The 23,214-nt window shown below is 49.0% G+C and overlaps 2 protein-coding genes and 2 non-coding genes across 9 annotated transcripts; 3 read left to right on the plus strand and 1 right to left on the minus strand.

Moving 5' to 3' along the window:
* The first annotated feature begins 413 nt into the window (after nt 1-413).
* Nucleotides 414-602, plus strand: LOC135272411 (U2 spliceosomal RNA). The gene has a single exon (XR_010340563.1). It is a non-coding gene; the product is annotated as a U2 spliceosomal RNA (small nuclear RNA).
* A 10,702-nt stretch (nt 603-11,304) lies between these two features.
* Nucleotides 11,305-19,104, plus strand: CA14 (carbonic anhydrase 14). 6 transcript variants are annotated; one of them, XM_012462565.2, is made up of 13 exons: nt 11,305-11,383; nt 11,481-11,571; nt 12,121-12,233; nt 14,195-14,215; nt 15,489-15,668; nt 16,184-16,326; nt 16,551-16,646; nt 16,823-16,889; nt 17,066-17,223; nt 17,325-17,445; nt 17,678-17,698; nt 17,811-17,895; nt 18,621-19,104. In XM_012462565.2, exons 3-13 carry the CDS (start codon nt 12,179-12,181, stop codon nt 18,685-18,687), a joined length of 1,014 nt encoding a protein of 337 aa, XP_012317988.1. In that variant the 5' UTR covers nt 11,305-11,383; nt 11,481-11,571; nt 12,121-12,178; the 3' UTR covers nt 18,688-19,104. The 6 variants fall into 6 exon arrangements, with proteins under 6 accessions (XP_012317988.1, XP_021529946.1, XP_064226680.1 ...); XM_021674271.2 differs by lacking the exon at nt 11,481-11,571 and having other exon boundaries at nt 11,323-11,383; nt 14,195-14,294; XM_064370609.1 differs by lacking the exons at nt 11,305-11,383; nt 11,481-11,571 and adding an exon at nt 12,787-12,942 and having other exon boundaries at nt 11,755-12,233; nt 14,195-14,294.
* Nucleotides 15,724-15,827, plus strand: LOC135272386 (small nucleolar RNA U13). The gene has a single exon (XR_010340541.1). It is a non-coding gene; the product is annotated as a small nucleolar RNA U13 (small nucleolar RNA).
* A 91-nt stretch (nt 19,105-19,195) lies between the features above and the next one.
* APH1A (aph-1 homolog A, gamma-secretase subunit) lies at nt 19,196-23,016 on the minus strand. The gene is made up of 7 exons (XM_012462569.2): nt 22,698-23,016; nt 21,962-22,132; nt 21,721-21,794; nt 21,361-21,483; nt 21,080-21,207; nt 20,547-20,670; nt 19,196-20,210 (listed from the first exon to the last, which is right to left on the minus strand). The coding sequence occupies exons 1-7, from the start codon at nt 22,808-22,810 to the stop codon at nt 20,146-20,148; spliced, it is 798 nt and encodes a 265-aa protein (XP_012317992.1). The 5' UTR covers nt 22,811-23,016; the 3' UTR covers nt 19,196-20,145.
* Nucleotides 23,017-23,214: the final 198 nt, after the last annotated feature.

A 23,214-nucleotide genomic window follows, 5' to 3' on the forward strand; every position in this document is an offset into this window, starting at 1 on the left:
CAGACTCTGCTTTGCAGCCAAGGTGTACAGCAACGTGCGCATCACATTAAAAAGATGCCTTCGTGGCATTGTCCTGCTGGGGTCAGGCTTTTCACAGAGCCTGACCTTCCGTGATGCAGAGCCAGAGCCGAGATTTTAAAGATGGTAGTTTAACACTGTAAAAGACAACAATTTTGAAAGCAGCTGGGTGAAGTATGTACGTTAATAATATTTAAATAAAACGATCCTGGAGGAATTGTTACTGAGCTAATTGTTGCTGTAATAAACACTAAGACCTTGGCGGAAAAAACAACGCTGGCCGAATGAAAATCAGACATTAATTAGCATAGAAATGGCACAGCAATGCCTCTCTAATTTCCCTTTGGTTGGTTTCCATGGAAATCTGTAGGTAAAGTATGCTTTTAAAAGTGTTTACCGCTTCTCTGCCTTTTGGCTAAGATCAAGTGTAGATATGGTCTTATTAGTTTACTATCAGATATATCTTCTCTCCTAGTCCAATATATTACATGGATTTTTGGAGCAGGAAGACGGAATAGGAGCTTGTTTGTCCACTTCATGCATGGACCTGGTACTACAGTACCTCCAGGAATAGTGCACCCCCTCAGGGGATTCAAATTTGGTGTTCAAGACACAAGAAGAAAAAAAAGTCTCTATGTGGGATGGGATATGGAAGATTAAGATAAGAATTATGTTTTGGCCGGGCATAGTGGCTTACACCTGTAATCCCAGCACTTTGGCAGGCCGAGGCATGTGGATCACCTGAGGTCAAGAGTTCGAGACCAGTCTGACTAACAAGGTGAAACCCCGTCTCTACTAAAAATACAAAATATCAGCCGGGCGTGTTGACGTGCAACTGTAATCCCAGCTACTCCAGAGGCTGAGGCAGGAGAATCGCTTGAGCCTGAGAGGCGGAGGTTGCAGTGAGCCAAGATCCAGCCATTGCACTCCAGCCTGGTCAACAAGAGCTAAACTCCATCTCAAATAAATAAATAAAATGTAAATGCTTTAAAGGAAAACAAAACGATGGTTGTCTCTACAACGTTTCCTTTGAATTCCCTGAAAAGGAAATTTTGTGAAGACGAAGAGAGGGGGAAAGGAGAGTTTTTGGTATAAAATGGCATCTCTGGCCGGGCGCGATGACTCACGCCTTAATCCCAGCACTTTGGGAAGTCCAGGCGGGCAGATCGCTTTAGGCCAGGTGTTCGAGACCAGCCTGGCCAACATGGCAAAAACCTTGTCTCTACTAAAAATACAAAAATTAGCCAGATGTGGTGGCGCACACCTCTAAGCCCAGCTGCTCCGGAGGTTGAGACACTAGAATCGCTTGAAACTAAGAGGCGCGGAGATTGCAGTGAGCCTGAGGGACAGAGGGAGACTGTCTCAAAAAAAAAAAAAGTATCTTTAAGGGGGGCATTGGAGATTTAATAAAGTTTTTTGTTTGTTTTAATGCAGACAAAAAAGGCAGGATGACATGAAAATGAAACCAACATGGATTAAGGAACAAACAGTTCAAGGAAGAGTTAAAAATGCAAAGGAAAGGCCAGGCGCGGTGGCTCACGCCTGTAATCCCAGCACTTTGGGAAGCCAAGGTGGGTGGATCATGAGGTCAAGAGTTCAAGACCAGCCTGGCCAACATGGTGAAACCCTGTCTCTACTAAAAACTAGCTGTGCGTGGTGCTGCGTGCCTGTAATCTCAGCTACTCGGGAGACTGAGGCAGAAGAATTGCTTGAACCAGGACTGGGGAAGTCCACGGAGGTTGCAGTGAGCTGAGATCTCGCCACTGCACTCCAGCCTGGGCTACAAAGCTAGACTCCGTCTCAAAAAAAAAAAAAAAAAAGCAAAGGAAGAAAAAAAGCTAAAAAGAAAGCACATCTTAGTACCAGCCTGGGAATAAGTCCTGAGTTTTTGTTTTGTTTTGTTTTGTTTTTAATAGGGATGGGGTTTCACCATCTTGGCCAGACTGGTCTTGAACTCGACCTCATGATCCACCCATCTCGGCCTCCCAAAGTGCTGGGATTACAGGAGTGAGCCACCGCGCCTGGCCTAAGTCCTGAGTTCTGATCTCATCTGCCACTACAGGGTCTGGAACAAAATCCAAAAGAGAGTTCTGGGAAGAAGGTTCAGATTTAGGAGTCACGTGCATACAAGTGATAGTTAAAGCCATGAGAAAAAAATAAAATGTCCATAGGGAATGTATAAAAGACTCTCAGACGGGGCCGGGCACGGTGGCTCACGCCTATAATCCCAGCACTTTGGGAGGCTGAGGCGGGGGGATCACGAGGTCAAGAGATCGAGACCATCCTGGTCAACAAGGTGAAACACCGTCTCTACTAAAAAATACAAAAATTAGCTGGGCATGGTGGTGCATGCCTGTAGTCCCAGCTACTCGGGAGGCTGAGGCAGGAGAATTGCTTGAACCCAGGAGGCAGAGGTTGCGGTGAGCCGAGATCGCGCCATTGCACTCCAGCCTGGGTAACAAGAGCGAAACTCCATCTCAAAAAAAAAAAAAAAAAAAAAAGACTCTCAGACAAAGGAGAGCAAAACATGGTTGAAGGGGAAACGAGAGGAGGGAGAGATTTTCTACCAAAGTCCTCAAGGAAACTGAGGAGTAGGTAGAGAAGGAAAAAGATATGGAAGTCAAAGAAGAGATGGAAGAGATTATTACTGACATCAAATGGTAGGGTTTCAAGTAAGAGTGATGATTGGTGTTAAATTGTATCCTGGAAATAATCAGTGTGAAGAAAAGCCATGAACTCATTTTACCATTGAATAGTGGCTGCAGAATGTACACCGCAGTAGCATAGACAGAGATTTGCCTAAGTGGCCTTAGTCTCCACATCCATTATCTCTACCCTCACATCATCTCTCATCTGCATTATCTGAATACACTACCTTGAAGCTTATTGCTTTCCAGCATTAACCCAAAAGGCAGGATAAAGAAGATGCTAGAGAAGGAGAGAGTCCCCATAGGTCTGGTGCACAGAAAGAAAGGTGCCTGGAAAGGGATTGAATAAAGAATATTACCAGCCAGGCGCGGTGGCTCACGCCTGTAATCCCAGCACTTTGGGAGGCCGAGATGGGTGGATCAGGAGGTCAAGAGATCGAGACCACCCTGGTCAATATGGTGAAACCCCGTCTCTACTAAAAATACAAAAAATTGGCTGGGCATGGTGGCGCGTGCCTGTAATCCCAGCTACTCAGGAGGCTGAGGCAGGAGAATTGCCTGAACCCAGGAGGCGGAGGTTGCGGTGAGCCGAGATCGTGCCATTGCACTCCAGCCTGGGTAACAAGAGCGAAACTTCATCTCAACAACAACAAAAAAAGAATATTACCAGGCTAGTAGTTGGGCATATGAAGCTAAAAGGAAGGGTAAAAGAGTGAAATTTACAGCTACTCGGGAGGCCGAGGCAGGAAAATCGCTTTAACCTGGAAGGCGAGGTTGCACCGACCCGAGATCACGCCACTGCACTCCAGCCTGGGCAACAGAGCAAGACTCCGTCTCAAAAAAAAAAAAAAAGTGAAATTTAGTCAGGAGAAAAGCCAAAGCCAAACTCACGTACCAGATCAGATCACTCTTCAAGCTGACGTAATTAGGTAGGGTTTAAATGGCAAAATAAAGAGTGAGGTTAAGTAACCAAGTTAAGGAGGAACACGGTGGCTCGCGCCTGTAATCTCAGCGCTCTGGGAGGCTGAGGTGGGTGAATCACTTGAGGCCAGGAGTTTGAGACCAGCCTAGCCAACATGGCAAAACCCTGTCTCTACTGAAAATACAAAAATTAGCTGGGCATGGTGGCACACACCTGTAATCCCAGCTACCTGGGAGGCTGAGGCACAAGAATCACTTGAACCCAGGAGGTGGAGTTTGCAGTGAGCCAACATCACGCCACTGCACTCCAGCCTGGGCGACAAAGCAAGACTCTGTCTCAAAAAAAAAAAAAGTAACCAAGTTAAGTGGAGCAATTGAGAGAGTGGTTCAGAAAAACTCCTTTAATCCACCGGTAAGAAAGCTGCCTTGGGATGGTATTAAATACAACACGCCTTTAACATTCAAAAACCAAGAGCTCAGCCAGGCGCGGTGGTTCACGCCTGTAATCCCAGCACTTTGGGAGGCCGAGGCGGGTGGATCGCAAGTTCAAGAGATCGAGACCATCCTGGTCAACATGTTGAAACCCCGTCTCTACTAATACAAAAAAAAAATTAGCTGGGCATGGTGGCTCGTGCCTGTAATCCCAGCTACTCAGGAGGCTGAGGCAGGAGAATTGCTTGAACCCGGGAAGCGGAGGATGCAGTGAGCCGAGATCGCGCCACTGCACTCCAGCCTGGCGCCTGGTGACAGGGCAAGACTCTGTCTCAAAAATAAACAAACAAATAAATAAATAAGAAAAAAAGACATGTTTAATAATTGATTATACCTCAAATAAGTCTCAGCTAGCAGTTTAAATTCATACTTCCATTAGGAAATAATTTGGTTGATGCTTTCTTAGGGAATAGGTGATGGAGTGGGAGTTAAGAATAGCTGCAGACTGCTGTCCCCTTCACTTTTTAACTTTCCCTTTTCCAAACTAGTTAATTTGCCGTTTAAAGATAAAGGTAGGCCAATGCAACTGATGCATTTTCTCCAGAGTTTAGACTGACTTGGAACTACCAGAAATCATTCCCACTCATACCACTGAGAAATCCTGTCCCAGAAAACCACGCAGCAGGGTCACTGCTGCTCTCCTTAGCACCAGGAGAGATGACCAATACCCAGAGAACACCAATAATTCTAGACGCCCACTGTGCTAATATGCTTTGAGAACCTTCCGGGTCAACACCTTTTAAGGCGATGTAGATTTTTATATTTGTACAGGGCCTTAGAGTTAGAGTATGTCTGTATATTTATATTCTATCTACAGATCTAAACTGAGTTACTTTTACAAAAAGAAGAAACACTGAATTGTATGAGGTTAATTGGTGCAGTAAATTGTCTGCAAAAATAGTCATCAACAGTTTCTCCCATTCCTGTGCACACACCACACTCCTCCCATCAGGAGGTGGAGTCTGTTTCCTTTTCCTTTGAATCTGGGCTAGTCTTATGACTTGCTTTCACCAGTAGAATGTAGTGGAAATAACACTGTGCCAGTTCTGGGCCTATTCCTTAAGAGACCTGGCAGTTTCTGTTTTGTCCTTTGGGAAGTCATTTCTCATATAAAGAAGTCTAACTACCCTATTGGAGAGAGAGGCCATGTATCTCTCATTTTTCAGAGGCCCTGGAAAATGAGAGATTATGAAGGGAGAGAGAACTCAGACATCCTCCAGCTGTCCCAGCCAACCAGGGCAGGCCCCAGCCGTGCAAGTGAAGCTGACTTGGATCCTCCAGCCTTTTGTTGAGCTGCCCAGCCAACACCATGTGGAGTAAAGACAGGCTATTCCACTATACTGTGGCCAAATTAAAGAATCTCGAGTAAGGCCAGTCGTGGTGGCTCACGCCTGTAATCCTAGCACTTTGAGAGGCAGAGGCAGGCGGATTGTTTGAGCCCAAGAGTTTGAGACCACCAGAAGCAACATGGCAAAAATCCATCTCTACAATAAATTAGCCAGGCGTGGTGGTATACGCCTGTAGTCTCAGCTACTTGAGAGGCTGAGGTGTTCGGAGAACCACCTAAGCCATGAAGGTACAGGCTGCAGTGAGCCAAGATCATGCCACTGCACTCCAGCCTGGGTGACGGTGAGACCCTGTCTCAAACAAACAACAAAAAAGAATCTTGAGTAAATAAAGCATGGTTGTTGTTTTAAACTACTCGTTTTTAAGGTAGTTTGTTAGCTATTAATAAATAAGTAAATAGTAGCAACAACAGATACTAAAATAAGCAGTAGTGATAAATAATTAGTAAAGATAAAATTCAAGGTCAGGTGCAGTGGCTCATGCCTGTAATCCCAGCACTTAGGGAGGCCGAGGCAGGCAGATCACAAGGTCAAGAGATCAAGACCATCCTGGCCAACATGGTGAAACCCTATCTCTACTAAAAAAAAATACAAAAATTAGCTGGGCATGGTGGCACACACCTGTAGTCCCAGCTACTCAGGAGGCCGAGGCAGGAGAGTTGCTTGACCCCAGGAGGCGGAGGTTGCAGTGAGCCGAGATCGCGCCACTGCACTCCAGCCTGGCGCCTGGAGACAGAGCAAGACTCTGTCTGAAAAACAACAACAACAACAAAAAAAAAAAATGCAAATTCATTTCCTCTGTTTCCTCTTTTTCGAAGTTCAACTCTTTTTCCAAAGGTGACCAGTATAATCCTGTTTAATTCATAAAGTTCTGCTCCCCAAAATATCATTCTTATTCCCTATTGATGCTCAAAACACCACAAATAGATAGTCAATCTTACGACTCCTATTGAGATACAAAACTCCAGCATGATTAATAACTTTTTCTTTTGAGACAGAGTCTGGCTCTATCACCCAGGTTGGAGTGCAGTGGTGGGACCGCATCTCACTGCAACCTCTACATCCTAGGCTCAAGCTATTCTCCCACTTCAGTTTCCCAAGTAGTTGGGACTACAGGCATGTGCTACCACGGCTGGCTACTTTGGGTGGTTTTTGTTTTTTGTGTTTTTTTTTTGAGAGAGTCTCACCCTGTCACCCAGGCTGGAGTGCAATAGCACGATCTGGGCTCACTGCAACCCCTGCCTCCCAGGTTCTACTGCCTCAGCCTCCCAAGTAGCTGGAACTACAGTTACCCACCACCACTCCTGGCTAATTTTTGTATTTTTAGTAGAGACAGAGTTTCACCATATTGGCCAGGCTGATCTTGAACTCCTGACCTTGTGATCCACCCGCCTCAGCCTCCTAAAGTGCTGGGATTACAGGTGTGAGCCACTGTGCCTGGCTTTTTAATTTTTTTGTAGAGACAGAGTTTTACCATGTTGCCCAGACGGGTCTGGAACTTGTGAGCTCAAGTAATCCTCCCTACTCGGCCTCCCAAAGTCCTAAGATTACTGCAACCAGCCTTGTAAACTTGGTTACTCTATTAAACCTTAGTTGAATATCTTAACCAAATAATTTTTAGAAAAGATTCTGATTGGCAGCATAAAAACTATAAAATGATCAAATTACCCTATATCTTCCAGGATTTTTCAGGTCCTATTCTTGCTTGAATTTGGGATCCTCTTCTCTATAGAGATTGTCAGTAAATGGTGAAGAGAGAAGATTGCATATTGTTACAGTAAACTCTTGATTGCTGCCATGTGAATGCGAAGTTCTGTGGAATATCTGCAAAAATGTAAAATTCTAGGTTGAGCTTTTCCAGTTTGAATCACCTCTCTACATGCTAAAGGAATAAATGTAAACAAGTTCTAACATTAGCCAAAGTCAAACAAAATTAGAAGAGTAAGTCTCCTAGAAACAAATCCATATTGCAATATCAAATAGATATGATTTAAAGATTTTGGCTGGGCACAGTGGCTCACGCCTGTAATCCTAGCAGTTTGGGATGTGGAGGAAGGCGGATCACCTGAGGTCAGGAGTTCGAGACCAACCTGACCAACATGGTGAAACTCCTGTCTCTGCTAAAAAATAAAAATTAGCTGGATGTGATGGTAGGCACCTATAATCCCAGCTACTCGGGAGGCTGAGGCAGAAGAATTCCTTGAACCTGGGAGACAGAGATTGCAGTAAGCCTAGATCATGCCATTTCACTCCAGCCTGGGTGACAGAGTGACACTTTATCTCAAAAAAAAAAAAAAAAAAAGAGGCCAGATAGTGTGGCAATTCCTCAAGGACCTAGAAATAGAAATTCCGTTTGACCCAGCAATCCCATTACCGGGTATATATCCAAAGGTTCTATTATAAAGACACATGCACACGTATGTTCATTGCAGCACTGTTTACAATGGCAAAGACCTGGAACCAACACAAACGCCCATCGATGATAGACTGGACAAGGAAAATGTGGCACATATACACCATGGAATACTAAGCAGCCATAAAAAACGATGAGTTCGTGTCCTTTGTAAGAACATGGATGAATCTGAAAACCATCATTCTCAGCAAACTGACACAAGAACAGAAAATCAAACACCACATGTTCTCACTCATAGGTGGGTGTTGAACAATGAGAACACATGGACACAGGGAGGGGAGCACTACACACTGGGGTCTGTTGCGGGGGGAATAGAGGAGGGACAGCAGGAGGTAGGGAGGTTGGGGAGGGATAACATGGAGAAATGCCAGATATAGGTGATGGGGGGATGGAAGCAGCAAACCACATTGCCATGTAGGCACCCATGCAACAATCCTGCATGTTCTGCACATGTACCCCAGAACCTAAAGTGCAATAAAATATATATATTTAAATTAAAAATTAAAAAATGTCAGGCGCGGTGGCTGATGCCTGTAATCCCAGAACTTTGGGAGGCCAAGACGAGCGGGTCACCTGAGGTCAGGAGTTCAAGATCAGCCTCGGCAACATAGTGAAACCTCGTCTCTACTAAAAATATAAAAATTAGCTGAGCATGCTGGCACGTGCCTATAATCCCAGCTGCTTGGGAGGCTGACGCAGGAGAATCACTTGAACCTGGGAGGCAGAGATTGCAGTGAGCCGAGATTGCCCCATTGTACTCTAGCCTGGGTGACAAGAGGGAAACTCCATCTCAAAAACAAAAAACAAAAATTATCCGGGCACAGTGGTATACTTCTGTAGTCCCAGCTACTCAGGAGGCTGAAACAGAACTGCTTGAACCCAGGAGGCAGAGGTTGCAGTAGATCAATATCAGACCACTGTTCTACAGCCTGGGTGACAGAATCACTGTGTTTATCCAGTAGTACAGATAACAAATACTCGCCTTAAGATAAATTTGTGATTTATTTATTTATTTTGTTTATTTTATTATTTTTTAATTTATTTATTTAGTATTATTATTATTATTATTATTTTGAGACGGAGTTTCGCTCTTGTTAGCCAGGCTGGAGTGCAATGGCGCGATCTCGGCTCACCGCAACCTCCGCCTCCTGGGTTCAGGCAATTCTCCTGCCTCAGCCTCCTGAGTAGCTGGGATTACAGGCACGCGTCACCATGCCCAGCTAATTTTTTGTATTTTTAGTAGAGACGGGGTTTCACCATGTTGATCAGGATGGTCTCGATCTCTTGACCTCGTGATCGACCCGCCTCGGCCTCCCAAAGTGCTGGGATTACAGGCGTGAGCCACCGCGCCCGGCCCAACTCTATCCTTTATAATTAAATGACTTGCAAATTTTCAGACCACAAACTTTTACCTGTCCTCAATTTACAAGATTTTCATACTGCATCTGTTGTGTAATGTGAACTAGAAAACTAAGAAAATGATCCAAAGGGATCCACCTTTCCAAAATTACTTAACTTTTTTTTTTTTTGAGCCAGAGTCTCAGCTCACTGCAACCTCCCCTTCCTGAGTTCAACCAATTCTCCTGCCTCAGCCTCCTGTGTAGCTGGGATTACAGGCACGCGCCATCACGCCTGGCTAATTTTTGGCATTTTAAGTAGACACGGGGTTTTGGTATGTTGGCGAGGCTGGTCTGGAACTCCTGGCCTCAAGTGACCCACCTGCCTTGGCCTCCCAAAGTGCCTGACCTCAGTCAAGTTTCAGTACATCTACAAGCACAGGAGATGGCGCCAGAAGGCAGTGGGATGCTCAGTTTGGGTTTAAGGGTTTTAGCCAATGCGAGAGAGGAAAGAGCTTGAGAGAGAGGTCAGAACTAAAACAAAGGTGCCAGAGTTGAGTGGAAACTAAGACCTAGTGGGGAGAGCGAGCGGCGTCACTTTAAAACAAGCAAACAAAACTTACATATAACGGTCCTCTTGACACCTGCTCCAAATCAGCACAGCTAGAAAGCAACGACAGAAATATCCACAGTAAAGCCGAAGCGCAAGATACAGTCAAGCGCGTGGAGGATGGCGCTCGCCTCCTGGCTCCCTCTCTCCTAGAAAGGAGGGCCTTTGTCGTCTGGGAAGCACAAACACCTGGACGCGCTGCTCACCCAAGATCAGGGAAGTGTTGACTCCGGGCTAAGATATCTTTGTGACACAATGTGCAGTTGCAGTTGTACAGGCAAAATCCCAAAGCTCACCAGCAGTGAAATACTTCCCAGAAAGAATCATACACAAAACATTTTAAATTAAAACTTAAAAATTCATAGACGAGCCAGGAGGTGGCGCCTGGCAAGACACGCTGCCTGCCTGGGGAATCGGAATCTCAGCTTAGCGCTCCACGGGAACCCTGTCCCAGCGGAGGTCATTCTTTCCCACTAAATCTCTTCTTTCATACCAAGGTGTCTCTGCTTCCTTTTTTTGTTTCTTTGTGCTACATACCCTGATTCCCAGGAAGTCTGATTTATACTTTAAGCCTTTTACTTTTCTTAGATGGGATGGATGGGGCTTTGGAGAACCTCAAAACAGAAAACTATCCTGAAGGGGACAAAATAATTCGGAGGGTGATAGGAGAAGAAAAAGGGAAATGACATCAGCAAAATGGCTTTGCTTTGCAGATCAATCACGGAGGACAGAAAGGCACAGTGAGCTCCTGTCTCTGCAGGAGCTGATGATCCAGCACATGCATTATTCTGTTCATTTGGCTTTTATCCTGCTCCCTTATTTAGCTTCTGCTCCCTTTGTTTGGCTATTTATTGCTACTCGGCAGGAGCAAGGAGGGCAGAGGGAGCTCAAATGGGTGCATCCTCCAGGCTGGTGCCTCTGGCAAAGGGCACGGAGGAGAAAGAGGTTTCAACGTCTGGCCTGAAAGTATCTGTGGGTTTCACATTCTCTAACAAGGGATTTAGGATGTACATTCCGATCGGGATTTCCAGTCCCGTGGGGAGCAAATATCAGCTCACATTCCTGAGACGCGCAGTCTCCATGCTCCACGGCACAGCTCCTTGGTGGCAGGTTTCACTCAGTGCCACATGTTGTGCCTCAGCCCTTGGGCTGGAGGGAAGACCCTGGGCCCCTCTTCCATCTGGATCACATGGTCTCTCTGGTCCCTCCCCTCTCTTTCTCTGGAAACCGCCTTTTTCTGATGGTGGTAGTGATTGTTCCTACAGTCGCTCCTTCTTTCCTCCTGCCCTGGCCTCTCTGCCAGAGGTCAGTGTCCTCTTCAGTGACAAAAGCCGCCCTAGATCTGGGCTCCCTAGAGAGGGAGGTGGCTGGGTCTGGCAGTTACAGCCGCTGTCTCTCCATGGTGCTGCTACACCCCTCCCCCGCTGGGCACACAAATGGGCTTTATCCAGCAAACAACACCCCCCGTCCCAGGCCACACAGGCACGTGGACCCAGGCCTCACCGTGGGAAGGGGGTGGTGACAGGCGCAGAAGAGATTGCTCCAGATGAGTTCTCCTGGCCTCACTTCTCTTCGTTAGAACTCAGGACACAACTCAGGTTTTAGTTCTTGACTTCCTCCACCCCTCACCTGCACCCTGAATCCCCAATTCCTTCTTGTTAAGTATTTTCTAATTCTGGACTCTTCCCATTCCAGAGCAGTTCAGATTCTGCAGGGAATTGGGAACAGGTACCCCCGCCATCTGCTCCATGCCACCCAGGGAGCTGCTCTGCAGAGGAGAAGCCAGGTGGGGGGCTGAAAACACAGTGGCCTCTTGAGGGGGCTGAGTTGAACCCCAAAGCCCCTTCCTTGCCCCCGCCAGCTTCCAGGAAACACCGATGTAAGCAGCATCTGTGTGATTAGCAGAGGAAGGAATAGCTCACCCCAGCTGGACTCCTGAGCCAGGGCCAGCTCCGGTGAAACTTGCTGCGATGCAGCTCGGAGTGGGGCCATCCTGCATGCCTAATTGGCTATTTAAGGAGCTGCTCGCCTGCAGCCCAGGCAGCCCCCCCTCCCCACATACACCCGTCCAGAGCCACCTTAAAAGCAGGAGGCAGTTGTAAAGTCGCTGGCCAGCTAGTGGAGTGGAGACTGCAGAGGGAGATAAAGAGGGAGGGCAGAGAAAGAGGCAGCAAGAGATTTGTCCTGGGGACCCAGAAACCCATGGTACCCTACTAAACCCCAAATTCCCTGGAAACCCACAGAGACACAGAAACAGCAAGACAAGCAGCGATACACTCCACGCCAGGAATTCTCCTCTCTCTCTCTCTGTCTCTCTCCCCTCTCCCAAACCCAGCCTGTCCTAGTCCTCCAGTCCTCAATTCCCAGTCCCCTGCGCCCCTTCCTGGGACACTATGTTGTTCTCCGCCCTCCTGCTAGAGGTGATTTGGATCCTGACTGCAGATGGGGGTAGGTACAACTAAATGTTTGTGTGTTGATTTGTGCTGATGTTCACTAGTCGCCAGGTGTGCTTCACGGGGGGAGGAGAGGTGTGAAAGGAAGCCTAGAGGCTGGAATAATAGGCTCAGAGATGAGGGAAAAAGAGAGCGGCGTGTAGAGGAGACCACTTCCCTTCTTTATCTTTTGCCTTTCCAGCCTTGCTGTTATTGGAGGTGGGGGAGAACGAGCTGGGGGCTGGGTGTGTACACGGGCAAGTGCTGGAATCTCTTTGCAGGCTACAGATTTTCTCCAGAGCTCTTTCTCCCACTGAACTGGTCCCAGTCGGCACTCCTGGACTTCTTTATTTACAAACTCCTCCAATTAGGGAGTCAAAGAGGCCTGGCATGAAAAGATAGATAGCTGGGGGTAGGGGGAAGAATACTTTCTGCCCAACTCAGACCCTGATCTCCAATTCATCCCCTTTTGGCCAAGATTCCTTCTTCATTCTGTGAAGCGACTTAACTCCCTAGTTATCCCCTGAAAGCAGCAGTATAAGAGTGAACATTTGTTTGACGCTTTACAGTTTACAAAGGACTTTCAGCAGCTCCCAGGAGATGAGGAAGGATTTTTGGGAGATCAGGCTGAAGCGCTCCAGGAGTGTCCCCTGGAACCTCAGACCTCACTTCTGTGTTTCCCATGCCTAGCACAGTATCCAGCACGTATTAGATGCGTAACTGAGGTTTGTGGAAAGAGCGGGGCGGGTGGGGGGTGTCCAGAGAGTAGATGACAAATGCAGAGATGACGGGGGCAGGCGGGCAGCCAAATGGAGAGTCACAAATCTCAACTGAGGAGAAAGAAAAACATAGGGAAAGAGCAGGAAGAGACAGAGAATAAGTGTGTTGAGGCTCTGACCAGAAGAGACGGGCACCTTCACAGATCAGGGAGTTCGAGGTGTTCGGGGGTCCCACAGAGATGGTAACTGAGAGGCTGCCTCCAGCTCTCCCTTGGGCCAGCAGAATAGGTCAAGGGTAGGAGCAGGGCATCTCACAAGTTGGAGGCAGTAAAGGGAATAAAAGAGAGAGAGAGGAAGGAATTTAGGATTTTTCTCCAGCATTTCTGGGAGTATGAATATTGCAGCCTAAACCTGCAGGAAGGCCTTCCTTTTCTTCTTGAGGCCATTTGGCCCTGGGGAGGCGCTGGACCTGCAGACCCCCCAGCCTGAGTCAGACAGGACTGCACGAGAGCCTGGCATGTGACCCAGCTGGCAGCTCTATTCTCTACACACAATGCTTCACTTTCATCCTGTCCCTGCCAGCCTGGCTGCCTGTGCCCACCCACCACCCTCAATCTAGAGTAGACCCTGCCCTGACTCCCACCCTCCCCTAACCATCTCGGAATGCAGGGAGCAGAGCCTCCTGGTGATGAGGAGCTACTGGGACCAGAAAGGAAGAATTTACTTATGATCATACAGCTCAGTGCCTTTATTCATGCAATTTTTCAAAGCAAAGGAATAATGCCCCCTTCCCCACTCCATAGCACCCCCCGCAACACACACACACTCTGAACTCCTTTCTCCTTCCCTCTTTCTAGTCTCTATCCTTCAAACCCTCTGCCCACACCCTCACCCCGCCCACCCCAATCTTCTAAGTGTTGGATTGACTTGGCACAGGTTAGAGAAATGTAAGGGTTGGGCCAATCGCACATTTGGATCCAGGTTAATTTTAGTCCCTGGGCTTTACCTCTTTTCATTCCTCCTCCCCCTTTACTCAGCAGGCACCAGCAGAGCCTGGCTGGTGAATTTAAATAGACCCCCGACCTTTCCACAGAGGTGTCCAGTTTCAGGGCTTCCTTTGGAAAGTGCTGGAGCAGAGGGAGGAGGGGCAGCAGAGAGGGAGGTGGAGCAGTACAGAATGCTAGAGGGAGGGGAGTGTGGAGGCCAGGGCTCTGCCCCAGGCTGCGCTGGCTGTAACCCAAATCCTTCTGCCTTGCAGGTCAACACTGGACATATGAGGGTGAGAGCAGATCTCGAGGCCTCCCGACACTCCTTTCACACTGGAACCTCCTCACCTGGCAGGAAGACATGCTGTGCGGGTGGGGAGGAGTCTTCCTTTAGCTTCTCACCCTAGCTCCTCCCTTCTGGATCTCCCACTGCGTTGAGTTTCACGTATTTGGCTCCTAGATCCTGCTCTAATCATCAAATCCTACACCTCCTGATTTGGCAGAAAAGCTAGTTAAGTCCTCAGTAAATCATGTAGGCGTGAGGGAGCTGGGGTGGAAAGGAAGCTGGGTGGGGGGAAAGCTTAGCTGCCAGGTCTTCTTCTGGCTTTCTCTATCCTAATCCATCATACCCCTAACCTGTGTCTGAAATTGGGACAGAGCTGGAGGTCAGGGATGACGAAGAGGATGGCGGGATAGTTTGTGACACTGGGGAGGTGCAGTTCAATTCCTATGAACTACTGATTAATGACATAACTGAACTCCAGAGTCCATGACAAAAGGTCACTGTGACAGCAGGAAGTGAATGATGAAAAGTCAGGATATCTGAATCCCAAGGCCACATGATGGGGAGCCTCCAGCAGGATTTTTTTTTTTTTTTTTTTTTTTGAGACAGAGTCTTGCGCTGTTGCCCAGGCTGGAGTGCAGTGGTGCAATCTGGACTAATTGCAAACTCCATCTCCCAGGTTTAAGTGATTCTCCTGCCTCAGCCTCTCGAGTAGCTGGGATTACACGTGCGCACCACCACATCTGGCTCATTTTTGTATTTTCAGTAGAGACGGGGTTTGACCATGTTGGCCAGGCTGGTCTCGAACTCCTGACCTCAAGAGATCCACCTGCTTCAGCCTCCCCAAGTGCTGCTATTACAGGTGTGAGCCACTGTGCCTGGCCTCTCTAGGATCATTTTATTTCTCCCATTTTTCTACTCCTACTCTCTAATCTCATCTCTTAGGGTATTCAGGTTTTCTATGCATCTCCTCTCTCCTCATTTAGCTTTCTTGTCCTCAAAATATAGGTAAGTAAAAGAGCTACCATTTCCCATTCATCAGGATAGTTGGAGAATCATCACTGCCTCTGGGTAGAGAAGGGGAACCGGATCGTGATACTCAACAGGATTCCTACCTCACCTATCCCTGTACAACTGGGGTCTTAATCTGGGTGGAGGGAAGTCCATTTCTACCTCCACCCAGATGTATGGCTTGGTTAGGGGACAGGGTCAAGGGGATGCAGGCAGTGTTGAAGAGTGCCTAGAGCTGGAGGACAGGACCAATGTCTTTGGTAACCCCCCAGGCCCACATGGTCAGGACCATTGGCCAGCCTCTTACCCTGAGTGTGGAAACAATGCCCAGTCACCCATCGATATCCAGACTGACAGGGTGACATTTGACCCTGAGTTGCCTGCCCTGCAGCCCCACGGATATGACCAGCCTGGCACTGAGCCTTTGGACCTGCATAACAATGGCCACACAGGTAAAAGCACGGGCTTCAAGAAGTTGTAGGCTCCAGCTCAGCTCTTAGGAGTCAGATCCTTTTGTAGTGCATGAGTGTGATGATGGGGTGTTCATGAGCATGTGTAAAATGTGCCACCCTCGATCCTTGTTACAATGTCAGCACATTACCCATCTGCTATGAATAAATAATTTCAGGAGTCAGGGGAAAGCAGCATTCTCCTAACCTGCGAATTCTCAAAAAGCTTTGTCCATGAATTTGGAAATATGAGAATGGGGATCAGGCTCCTGTAGCCAAGGCAGAAATCAAAATGTTTCTAGTCAACCTCAACAGGTAGGTTAGTATCATTGCGCTGATTTGACCTTTACTGAGAAAAAGGAAGATATGCTAGAAGAGCACTGGCCTATGGGAGGAACTGGGTGCTACTTGGGGAGGAAACCGGAAGACAGCCAAGTCTCTCAAGACGTGGTGGCAACTCAGGAGTGGGAATGTATCTGCATTCCTCCACCAATCCTAGCTTGCTCTTTTCTTCACAGTGCAACTCTCTCTGCCCTCTACCCTGTATCTGGGTGGACTTCCTCGAAAATACGTAGCTGCCCAACTCCACCTGCACTGGGGTCAGAAAGGATCGCCAGGGGGGTCAGAACACCAGATCAATGGTGAAGCCACAGTTGCGGAGGTACCAGGGAACAAATAGCTGGGATTCAGGCAAAGTAGCAGGGATGGTTGGTCCTGGGAAAAGGATCTGGACCTTGGGAAAAGTCATACTGGAGGGATAAGGCCAACCTTTGTGGGACAGACTTAGTGCATGGCGGGGACAGCAGGGGGATGGTGGTGGCTAGGATCAAGGCCTTGAAGGGGGTGGGGACATTCCGTAATTCAATTTCCTCTTCCTTCCTTCAGCTCCACATTGTACATTATGACTCTGATTCCTATGATAGCTTGAGTGAGGCTGCTCTGAGGCCTCAGGGCCTGGCTGTCTTGGGCATCCTAATCGAGGTCAGTGGCTCCCAGTCCCTTCCATGTTTCTCTCCACTTTCTCTGCAACAGTCACACCTATTTCTGTTTCCCTCCTGTGGCAGGCAGCAGCCCATCCTGACCATTTATGCTGTACATAAATTTCTTATTCCAAACATGGACTCATTCCAAATTCTCTCTCTTTCCTCCCCTTCCAGGTGGGTGAGACTAAGAATATAGCTTATGAACACATTCTGAGTCACTTGCATGAAATCAGACATAAAGGTGAGCCTTAAAAATCTATAGCAGGAAGTGAGATTAGACTTTCAAAAAACTTTCAAAAACTATTAGTCTTGGGATGAGGCAATTACTTAGAGCCAAGGAATTTTGCTTCTGGGAGCCCTATCTAGGTAAGCTAGAGCACACTGAAAGGAAGATGAGTCCCAGTCTGTTCTTCCCAGATCAGAAGACCTCAGTGCCTCCCTTCAACCTGAGAGAGCTGCTCCCCCCACAGCTGGGGCAGTATTTCCGCTACAATGGCTCGCTCACAACTCCCCCTTGCTACCAGAGTGTGCTCTGGACAGTCTTCTACAGAAGGTCCCAGATTTCAACGGAACAGGTAAGTGGTGGAGAAATGAGGTGAGGGGAGAGATACACAATTGTATCTTCAGACCCCTTCCCACTCCCCAGCGACACCTCTCCCATGCTTCTGATCCTCAGCTGGAAAAGCTTCAGGAGACATTGTTCTCCACAGAAGGGGAGCCCTCTGAGCTTCTGGTACAGAACTACCGAGCCCCTCAGCCTCTCAATCAGCGAATGGTCTTTGCTTCTTTCATCCAAGGTGATTCTGCATAACTCAGAAGAGATGGGAAACTGAGGGACAGAATGACAGGAACTAGGGAGCCTATGGGAAGAAAAGGCTAAAAGGGGAAGGGGTTTCCAGGACTAGCTTGGACTGGGAACCAACCCCCACCCCAGGGCGCCTGGGTAATTCTCAAAGGCATAGAAGCAGAGTGCTGCTCCCAGCTGGGATGGGGATCTGAAGTCCACTAACTCCTTTTCTTCTCTTACAGAGGGACCCTTGTATACCACAGGTAAGACAGCCTTATAAGGTACTGGGGGGAGGGAAGGCATCCTCAGCAAGTAGGGGAAAGGCTGAAAATCTGCTAGTCCTAGGCTGACACCTTTTACCTTTATCTCCCCCAGGTGAAATGCTGAGTCTAGGTGTAGGAATCTTGGTTGGCTGTCTCTGCCTTCTGCTGGCTGCTTATTTCATTGCTAGAAAGATTCGGTGAGGTCCTACTTTCCATTCCTCCAGTCCTTTCTTTTTTCTTTCTTTTTTTTTGAGAGGGAGTCTTGCTGTTACCCAGTCTGGAGTGCAATGGTGTGCAATCTCAGCTCACTACAACCTCTACCTCCGGGTTCAAGTGATTCTCCTGCCTCAGCCTCCCAAGTAGCTGGGACTACAGGCACGCACCATGACACCCAGCTAATTTTTGTATATTTAGTAGAGACAAAGTCTCACCATATTAGCCAGGGGTCTCAAACTCCTGACCTCAGGTGATCCGCCTGCCTCTGCCTCCCAAAGTACTGGGATTACAGGTGTGAGCCACCACACCTGGCCTTTTTTTTTTTTTTTTTTCTGAGACAGGTTCTCACTGTTGTCCAAGCTGGGGTACAGTGGCTTTATCACAGCTCACCGCAACCTCCTCCTCCTGGGCTCAAGTGGTCCTCCTACCTCAGCCTCCTGAATAGCTGGGACTACAGGTGTGTGCCACCATGCATGGCTACTTTTTATATTTTTAGTAGAGATGGGTTTTCACTATGTTGCCCAGGCTGGTCTCCAACTCCTGACCTCAAGTGATCCACCTGCCTCAGCCTCCCAAAGTGCTGGGATTACAGGCGAGAACCACCTTGCCCAGTCCTTTCTTTTCTATGAAAAAGCATTCTCCTATTCCACCTCTAATCTGCTTCACTTAGATAGTAGTCATTCTCATGAGTCATTCTCCTTTCCAGGAAGAAGAGGCTGGAAAATCGAAAGAGTGTGGTCTTCACCTCAGCGCGAGCCACTACTGAGGCATAAATTCCCTCTCAGATACCGTGGATGTGGATGACTTCCCCTCGTGACTGTCAGGAAGCCTCTAAGATGGGGCATAGGGTCTGGACAGAAATACCGTAGGAGTAGTAGGCAGACGCCCTCCTTCCCCTGGACATCCCCAACAGAGAGGAATGGACCCAGGCTGTCATTCGAGGAAAAACTGCAGAGTCTTCAGTCTCTCCAAACATGTAGGAGGAAATGAGGAGATCCGTGTTGTTAATGCAGAGAACAAACTGTTTAGTTGCAGGGGAAGTTTGGGATGTACCCCAAAGTCCTCTACCCCCTCACCTTTATGGCCCTTTCCCTAGATACACTGCAGACTCTCTCCTTAGGATAAAGAGTTGCTGTTGAAGTTGTATATTTTTGATCCATATATTTGGAAATTAAAGTTTCCGACTGTAATTCTGGTCTGTTCTTTGAGGCTCTTGAGAGTGGACAAGTTCCTGAATTCCTCAGGTGGTAAAAGAGGCAAAGGATGGGGAAAAGCAGCATGGGTGATTAACTAATTTTATGCCACCCCTGGAAGGAAAGATTAGCTTCTGGGAAAACACTTAATCCAAAGTTTCAGACATGTTGAACCTCTAGCCCAGATTTCTGCCCTTGCACCAAGGCTATGCTTGGAGATCAGTGGTTGCCAGTTTAGGAAAGTGGCTGGACGAGAGATACGAGAGGGCAGAAATCTCAAGTAACGTGCTATCCCCTCCCTTAACAGCCAAGTTCCCCCACAATTACAAAGTCTTTTTTATTAGTCAAAATCACAATCACCTTGATTAAAAGGATGGGACACTCCACCCTCAGCAGAAAATGATACAGTTTATAGAAAACCTCCCCACCCCTCCCACACCCCAATTAAAAACTACAAAAAAATCTGCCCTCCTTCCCTATGATGTCATGGTAGTCTGACTCCTCCAGCGACACTGCAGCTCTGGAGGGCCAGCTCACCCCAGCACCCTCCACTTCACCTTGGGGAGAGGAGGGATGCTGGTGTTTAAGGGTTAAAACCATTAGTTCCAGTATTGCCAGTTCCCAAACATGCACTTCTTTCCTTTCCCTCAAGGTCTGGGACCAGGGAGAAAGGGACAGAAATGAGCCCAGCTGTGAGGAGCAATTCGAGAGAAAATATAGCCCAAGGAATTCAGAAGAGTTCCAACATATCTCCTCCCTCCCCCCACCTCAAAAAAGAAGAAAAGGCAGATTAGGGTCTTTATCACACCAAAAATAGTTCCCCTCAGGCCTGAGAAAAAGATGTCCAGTCTGGGGAGAAGATACTGAGAAACTCAGAGCTCATCTACCCTTGAGCCTCCATTAATTTCATCTCCAGGGCAATGGCTAAACTAGATCCCTTTTCTCGGCAACCTGCACTGTCCAGAACTGGAGATGGAGAAATACAGGGCGAGGACATCAGGAGGGCACCCCCGGCCCAGGGGTCCCCCCTAGGTTCCCTCAGTCCTCGGGTGGGATGCGCAGGGCAGAATACACCATCACCCGACTGTCCTCCTGCCGTCGGCCTGCAGAGGGGAAGGGAGGTGAGTCTTGGGCAGGGTGAGAGCAGAGCACTGACACAGGGGGAGTCCTGGACAACAAGGGGGTCCCCAGATGGTGGGGATTAGTGCAGATTCAAACCCACCAGTCACTGACTGGCTGAACCCAGGCTGCTCCTGGTAAAGCTTAGAGACTAACGGTCACAAAAGGACAAAGTAAAACCCTGGAGGTGGTGGGGTAGACGGACGACAAGGACACGGAGAATGTGGGCAATGGACCCGGGCTGGGGCTGGGCTCAGTCATGGGCAGTGGACAGGCAGGTGGGATCTGTCAGGCGATCAGTCCAGGTAGTCAGTCCTTACACAAGAGGCTGCGCTGAATACTTCGGAGGGACCCTCCAGCTGTGATGAAGGCCCAGAGCCCCATGGAAACAGTGACTGCATAGATGGGCAGCAGGCTGGCCTCATACCATGGGTTCAGGAATGTCTAGGAAGGAGGGTAAAAGTAGGAAAGAGATTAGATTCTCCCCCAGCCTAATCCCCATATTCTCTCTGCACCTTGAACTCCCAGATCTCTCTCTCAAATTCCCATCTTTCCCTTCAGAGCACCAACATCTCGTGGTTAAGGGGACTTTTAATTTTTCAGCTCCTTCAAAGGTTTCTGGCACTCCTGCTCACCTCAGGCCCTCTGCATTACAGTTTGACTAATCCATTCAATCTCCTCCCCAGGGCAGGTGATAGAATTGATGCTGAGGTGAGAGACCTTGAAAGACTCACCTTTCCGCCTCCTCCCAAGGTAAGTTCAAAAAGTTAAGAAGTGAGGATATCCTTTCCCCCACATCCCACTCACCATTAAATGCTTTTCTCCCTAACTCAGGACCCTGTCTCCAACTCACCAGTCCCGATGTCAGTAGGTGACTCCCAACCACCAGGCCCAAAGCCCAGTACCGTCTCCTCTCACAGGCATCAAAGAACACAACTCCCCAAAAGGTATGGAGCAGGATAATGGCTGCTGTCAGAAAGGCTGCAGGGAGGGAGATGGGGAGGAGATACATCCCTGATCTTCTCCTAGCCTCCTGAGATGTTGAGCCAAAGAAGTCTCCCAGGGAAGGCCAATAAATCAGATCAGGGACAAGGATGGATGGGGTGTGAAGGCTACATAGGAGGTGGATCTTACCTGAAGTCAGGAAGTAATAGGGTGAGTCTCCATGGATCCCAACCACACCTGGCCCAAGTGCATCAGCCAAAATATTGATAACAGAGAAGACACCACTGATGATACCGAAGGAGAGACCAGAAACTGGGGGAAGGGAGGATCTCATCAATGTCAGAGATCACACTGTTGCCTGTTCACCACTGACCCCTCCCCATGCCCGGTTACGATTCTTTCACACCTACTCTCCCTCCAGACCACCTTTCTCTGGAAGTGACGGATGAAGGAAAATAAGAAGCCACTTAGAACATGTGGATATTTAGAGACTTCCCTAGAGGAGGGGGCTGTCCAACTCCCTCCTCCAGTCCCTCTCCCTTGGCTCACCATAGGCCATCTGGCGGATGGAGATGGGTGATCTTCCGTCCTCACTCAGCGATGCTAACCCCTCATCTGCCTTCCTGGGGTGGGGTGGGGTAGGGGAAACATGAGGGAAGGCAGGGATGCTCCTTTCCCTCTAATGTACTCCCTTAGTGCCTTCTCTTCCAAACCACCACCCAGGGGCTGTCCCACTTCCCACAGTGCAGTCCTCTGCCCCTCTCCCCTCCAGACCACTCTATCTTCTTACTTAAGCAGCTTGTAGTAGGCAAAGCGGAACACCTCCTGTAGAAGGACAGAGACAGCAGCACCAAAAATCAGGAGGCCATACTGGAGCCGGGCATCTGACCGGTCGGTCACATGGACCAAGATGAACCAGACCACAGAGGCCAGGAGCAGGGAGACCAGCCAGAAAAATGCCCTGAGAAAAAGACAAGGGCAGTGAGACAGTGGTAGGGGGAGCCAGAGAAATCAAGGAGGAAAAGCAGTCAAAGGTGCGTGAAAGGTGGACGTTAGCCTTCCGGATGGTTAGGGAGACAGGGACCAGGTAGGGTAATTGTCTCCACCAAGGGACTCATCTGTAGAAACGTGAACGGAGGGGTAAGGGAAGAAATCTAATTAAAAAGTCTTCAAAGCGATGAGAGCCAGAGTGTGGGAGCACGGAAGGGCGAGGTATCCATTCCTGGATCCTCCCCTAGGGCACCTGACTCGGCCAGCCTAGGTCAGCACAACCCCCTCACGAGTCTCGGCCTTGGGCCTTCTCTGACGTCGCTGGGAGGAATATAGGAGGAATCTGTGAGATCCTTGGAAGGTGGAAACCAACTGCGGGAAAGGGCAAATCTCCCAGATCCACCCCCCACCCCGCCCAAACTTCACCGCGGACTTATCGCCCCCAATTCAGGCTCCCAGGCTCGCCCCAGTTCCTCCAGCCCCTTCCGCACCTCTCTCTTCGACGCTCTTCCTTGTCTCTCGGACCCCCTACTCACCCTGCGACCAGGATGATAACGCGAAGCGGGTCCCCAGCCACAGTGATCAAGAAAAGCGCAAAGGCCGGGCCGAACGCGACGAAAGTGCAGCCGAAAAACACCGCAGCCCCCATGGCTGGGCAGGTGGGAGGGTGGGGGCCTGACCAGGACAGGCGAATGGGAGGGGCGCGCCAGCTGGGGAGTCCGTGTGGGGTGGCAACGCGACCCCAAGAGGGGCGCGGTGCAATGTCACCCCCGGACCCCGGGGAAGGGGCAGGGGGGGCACCGAAACCCCAGATGAAGGGCCGCGCGACTTCCTCTACGGAAGCCGAAGAGGGAACAAATCCCCGCCGCAGCCCCACGGCCACCTCCCATCTAATCCCCACCCCCGGAAGGCCAATGGAGAATCAGCGCGGGCGGAGCCGTGGGGGCGGGGTTGCTCGAGCTGCTGGGAGTTGTAGTCGCCTTCTGAGGCCTTGACTTCGTCCTGGGAGTGGCTGGAGCTGGTTAAAGTGGGTGGGCCGGGGATGGACCTGTC

The sequence above is a fragment of the Aotus nancymaae genome, unplaced genomic scaffold, assembly GCF_030222135.1.
Source record: "Aotus nancymaae isolate 86718 unplaced genomic scaffold, 86718_ANA_hifiasm-v0.15.2.pri h1tg000108l, whole genome shotgun sequence".
NCBI classification, from domain to species: domain Eukaryota; kingdom Metazoa; phylum Chordata; class Mammalia; order Primates; family Aotidae; genus Aotus; species Aotus nancymaae.

Coding starts and splice junctions, on each gene's coding strand:
- CA14 (XM_064370609.1), top strand. Junction 15,669..16,183: donor GCATAACAATGGCCACACAG/GTAAAAGCACGG, acceptor TTTTCTTCACAG/TGCAACTCTCTCTGCCCTCT. Junction 16,647..16,822: donor TCTTGGGCATCCTAATCGAG/GTCAGTGGCTCC, acceptor CTCCCCTTCCAG/GTGGGTGAGACTAAGAATAT.
- APH1A (XM_012462569.2), bottom strand. CDS start 22,810: ATGGGGGCTGCGGTGTTTTTCGGCTGCACTTTCGTCGCGTTCGGCCCG. Junction 21,484..21,720: donor CATCCGCCAGATGGCCTATG/GTGAGCCAAGGG, acceptor CCCTTCCCCCAG/TTTCTGGTCTCTCCTTCGGT. Junction 20,671..21,079: donor ACCTACTGACATCGGGACTG/GTGAGTTGGAGA, acceptor CCTCCTTCCTAG/ACATTCCTGAACCCATGGTA.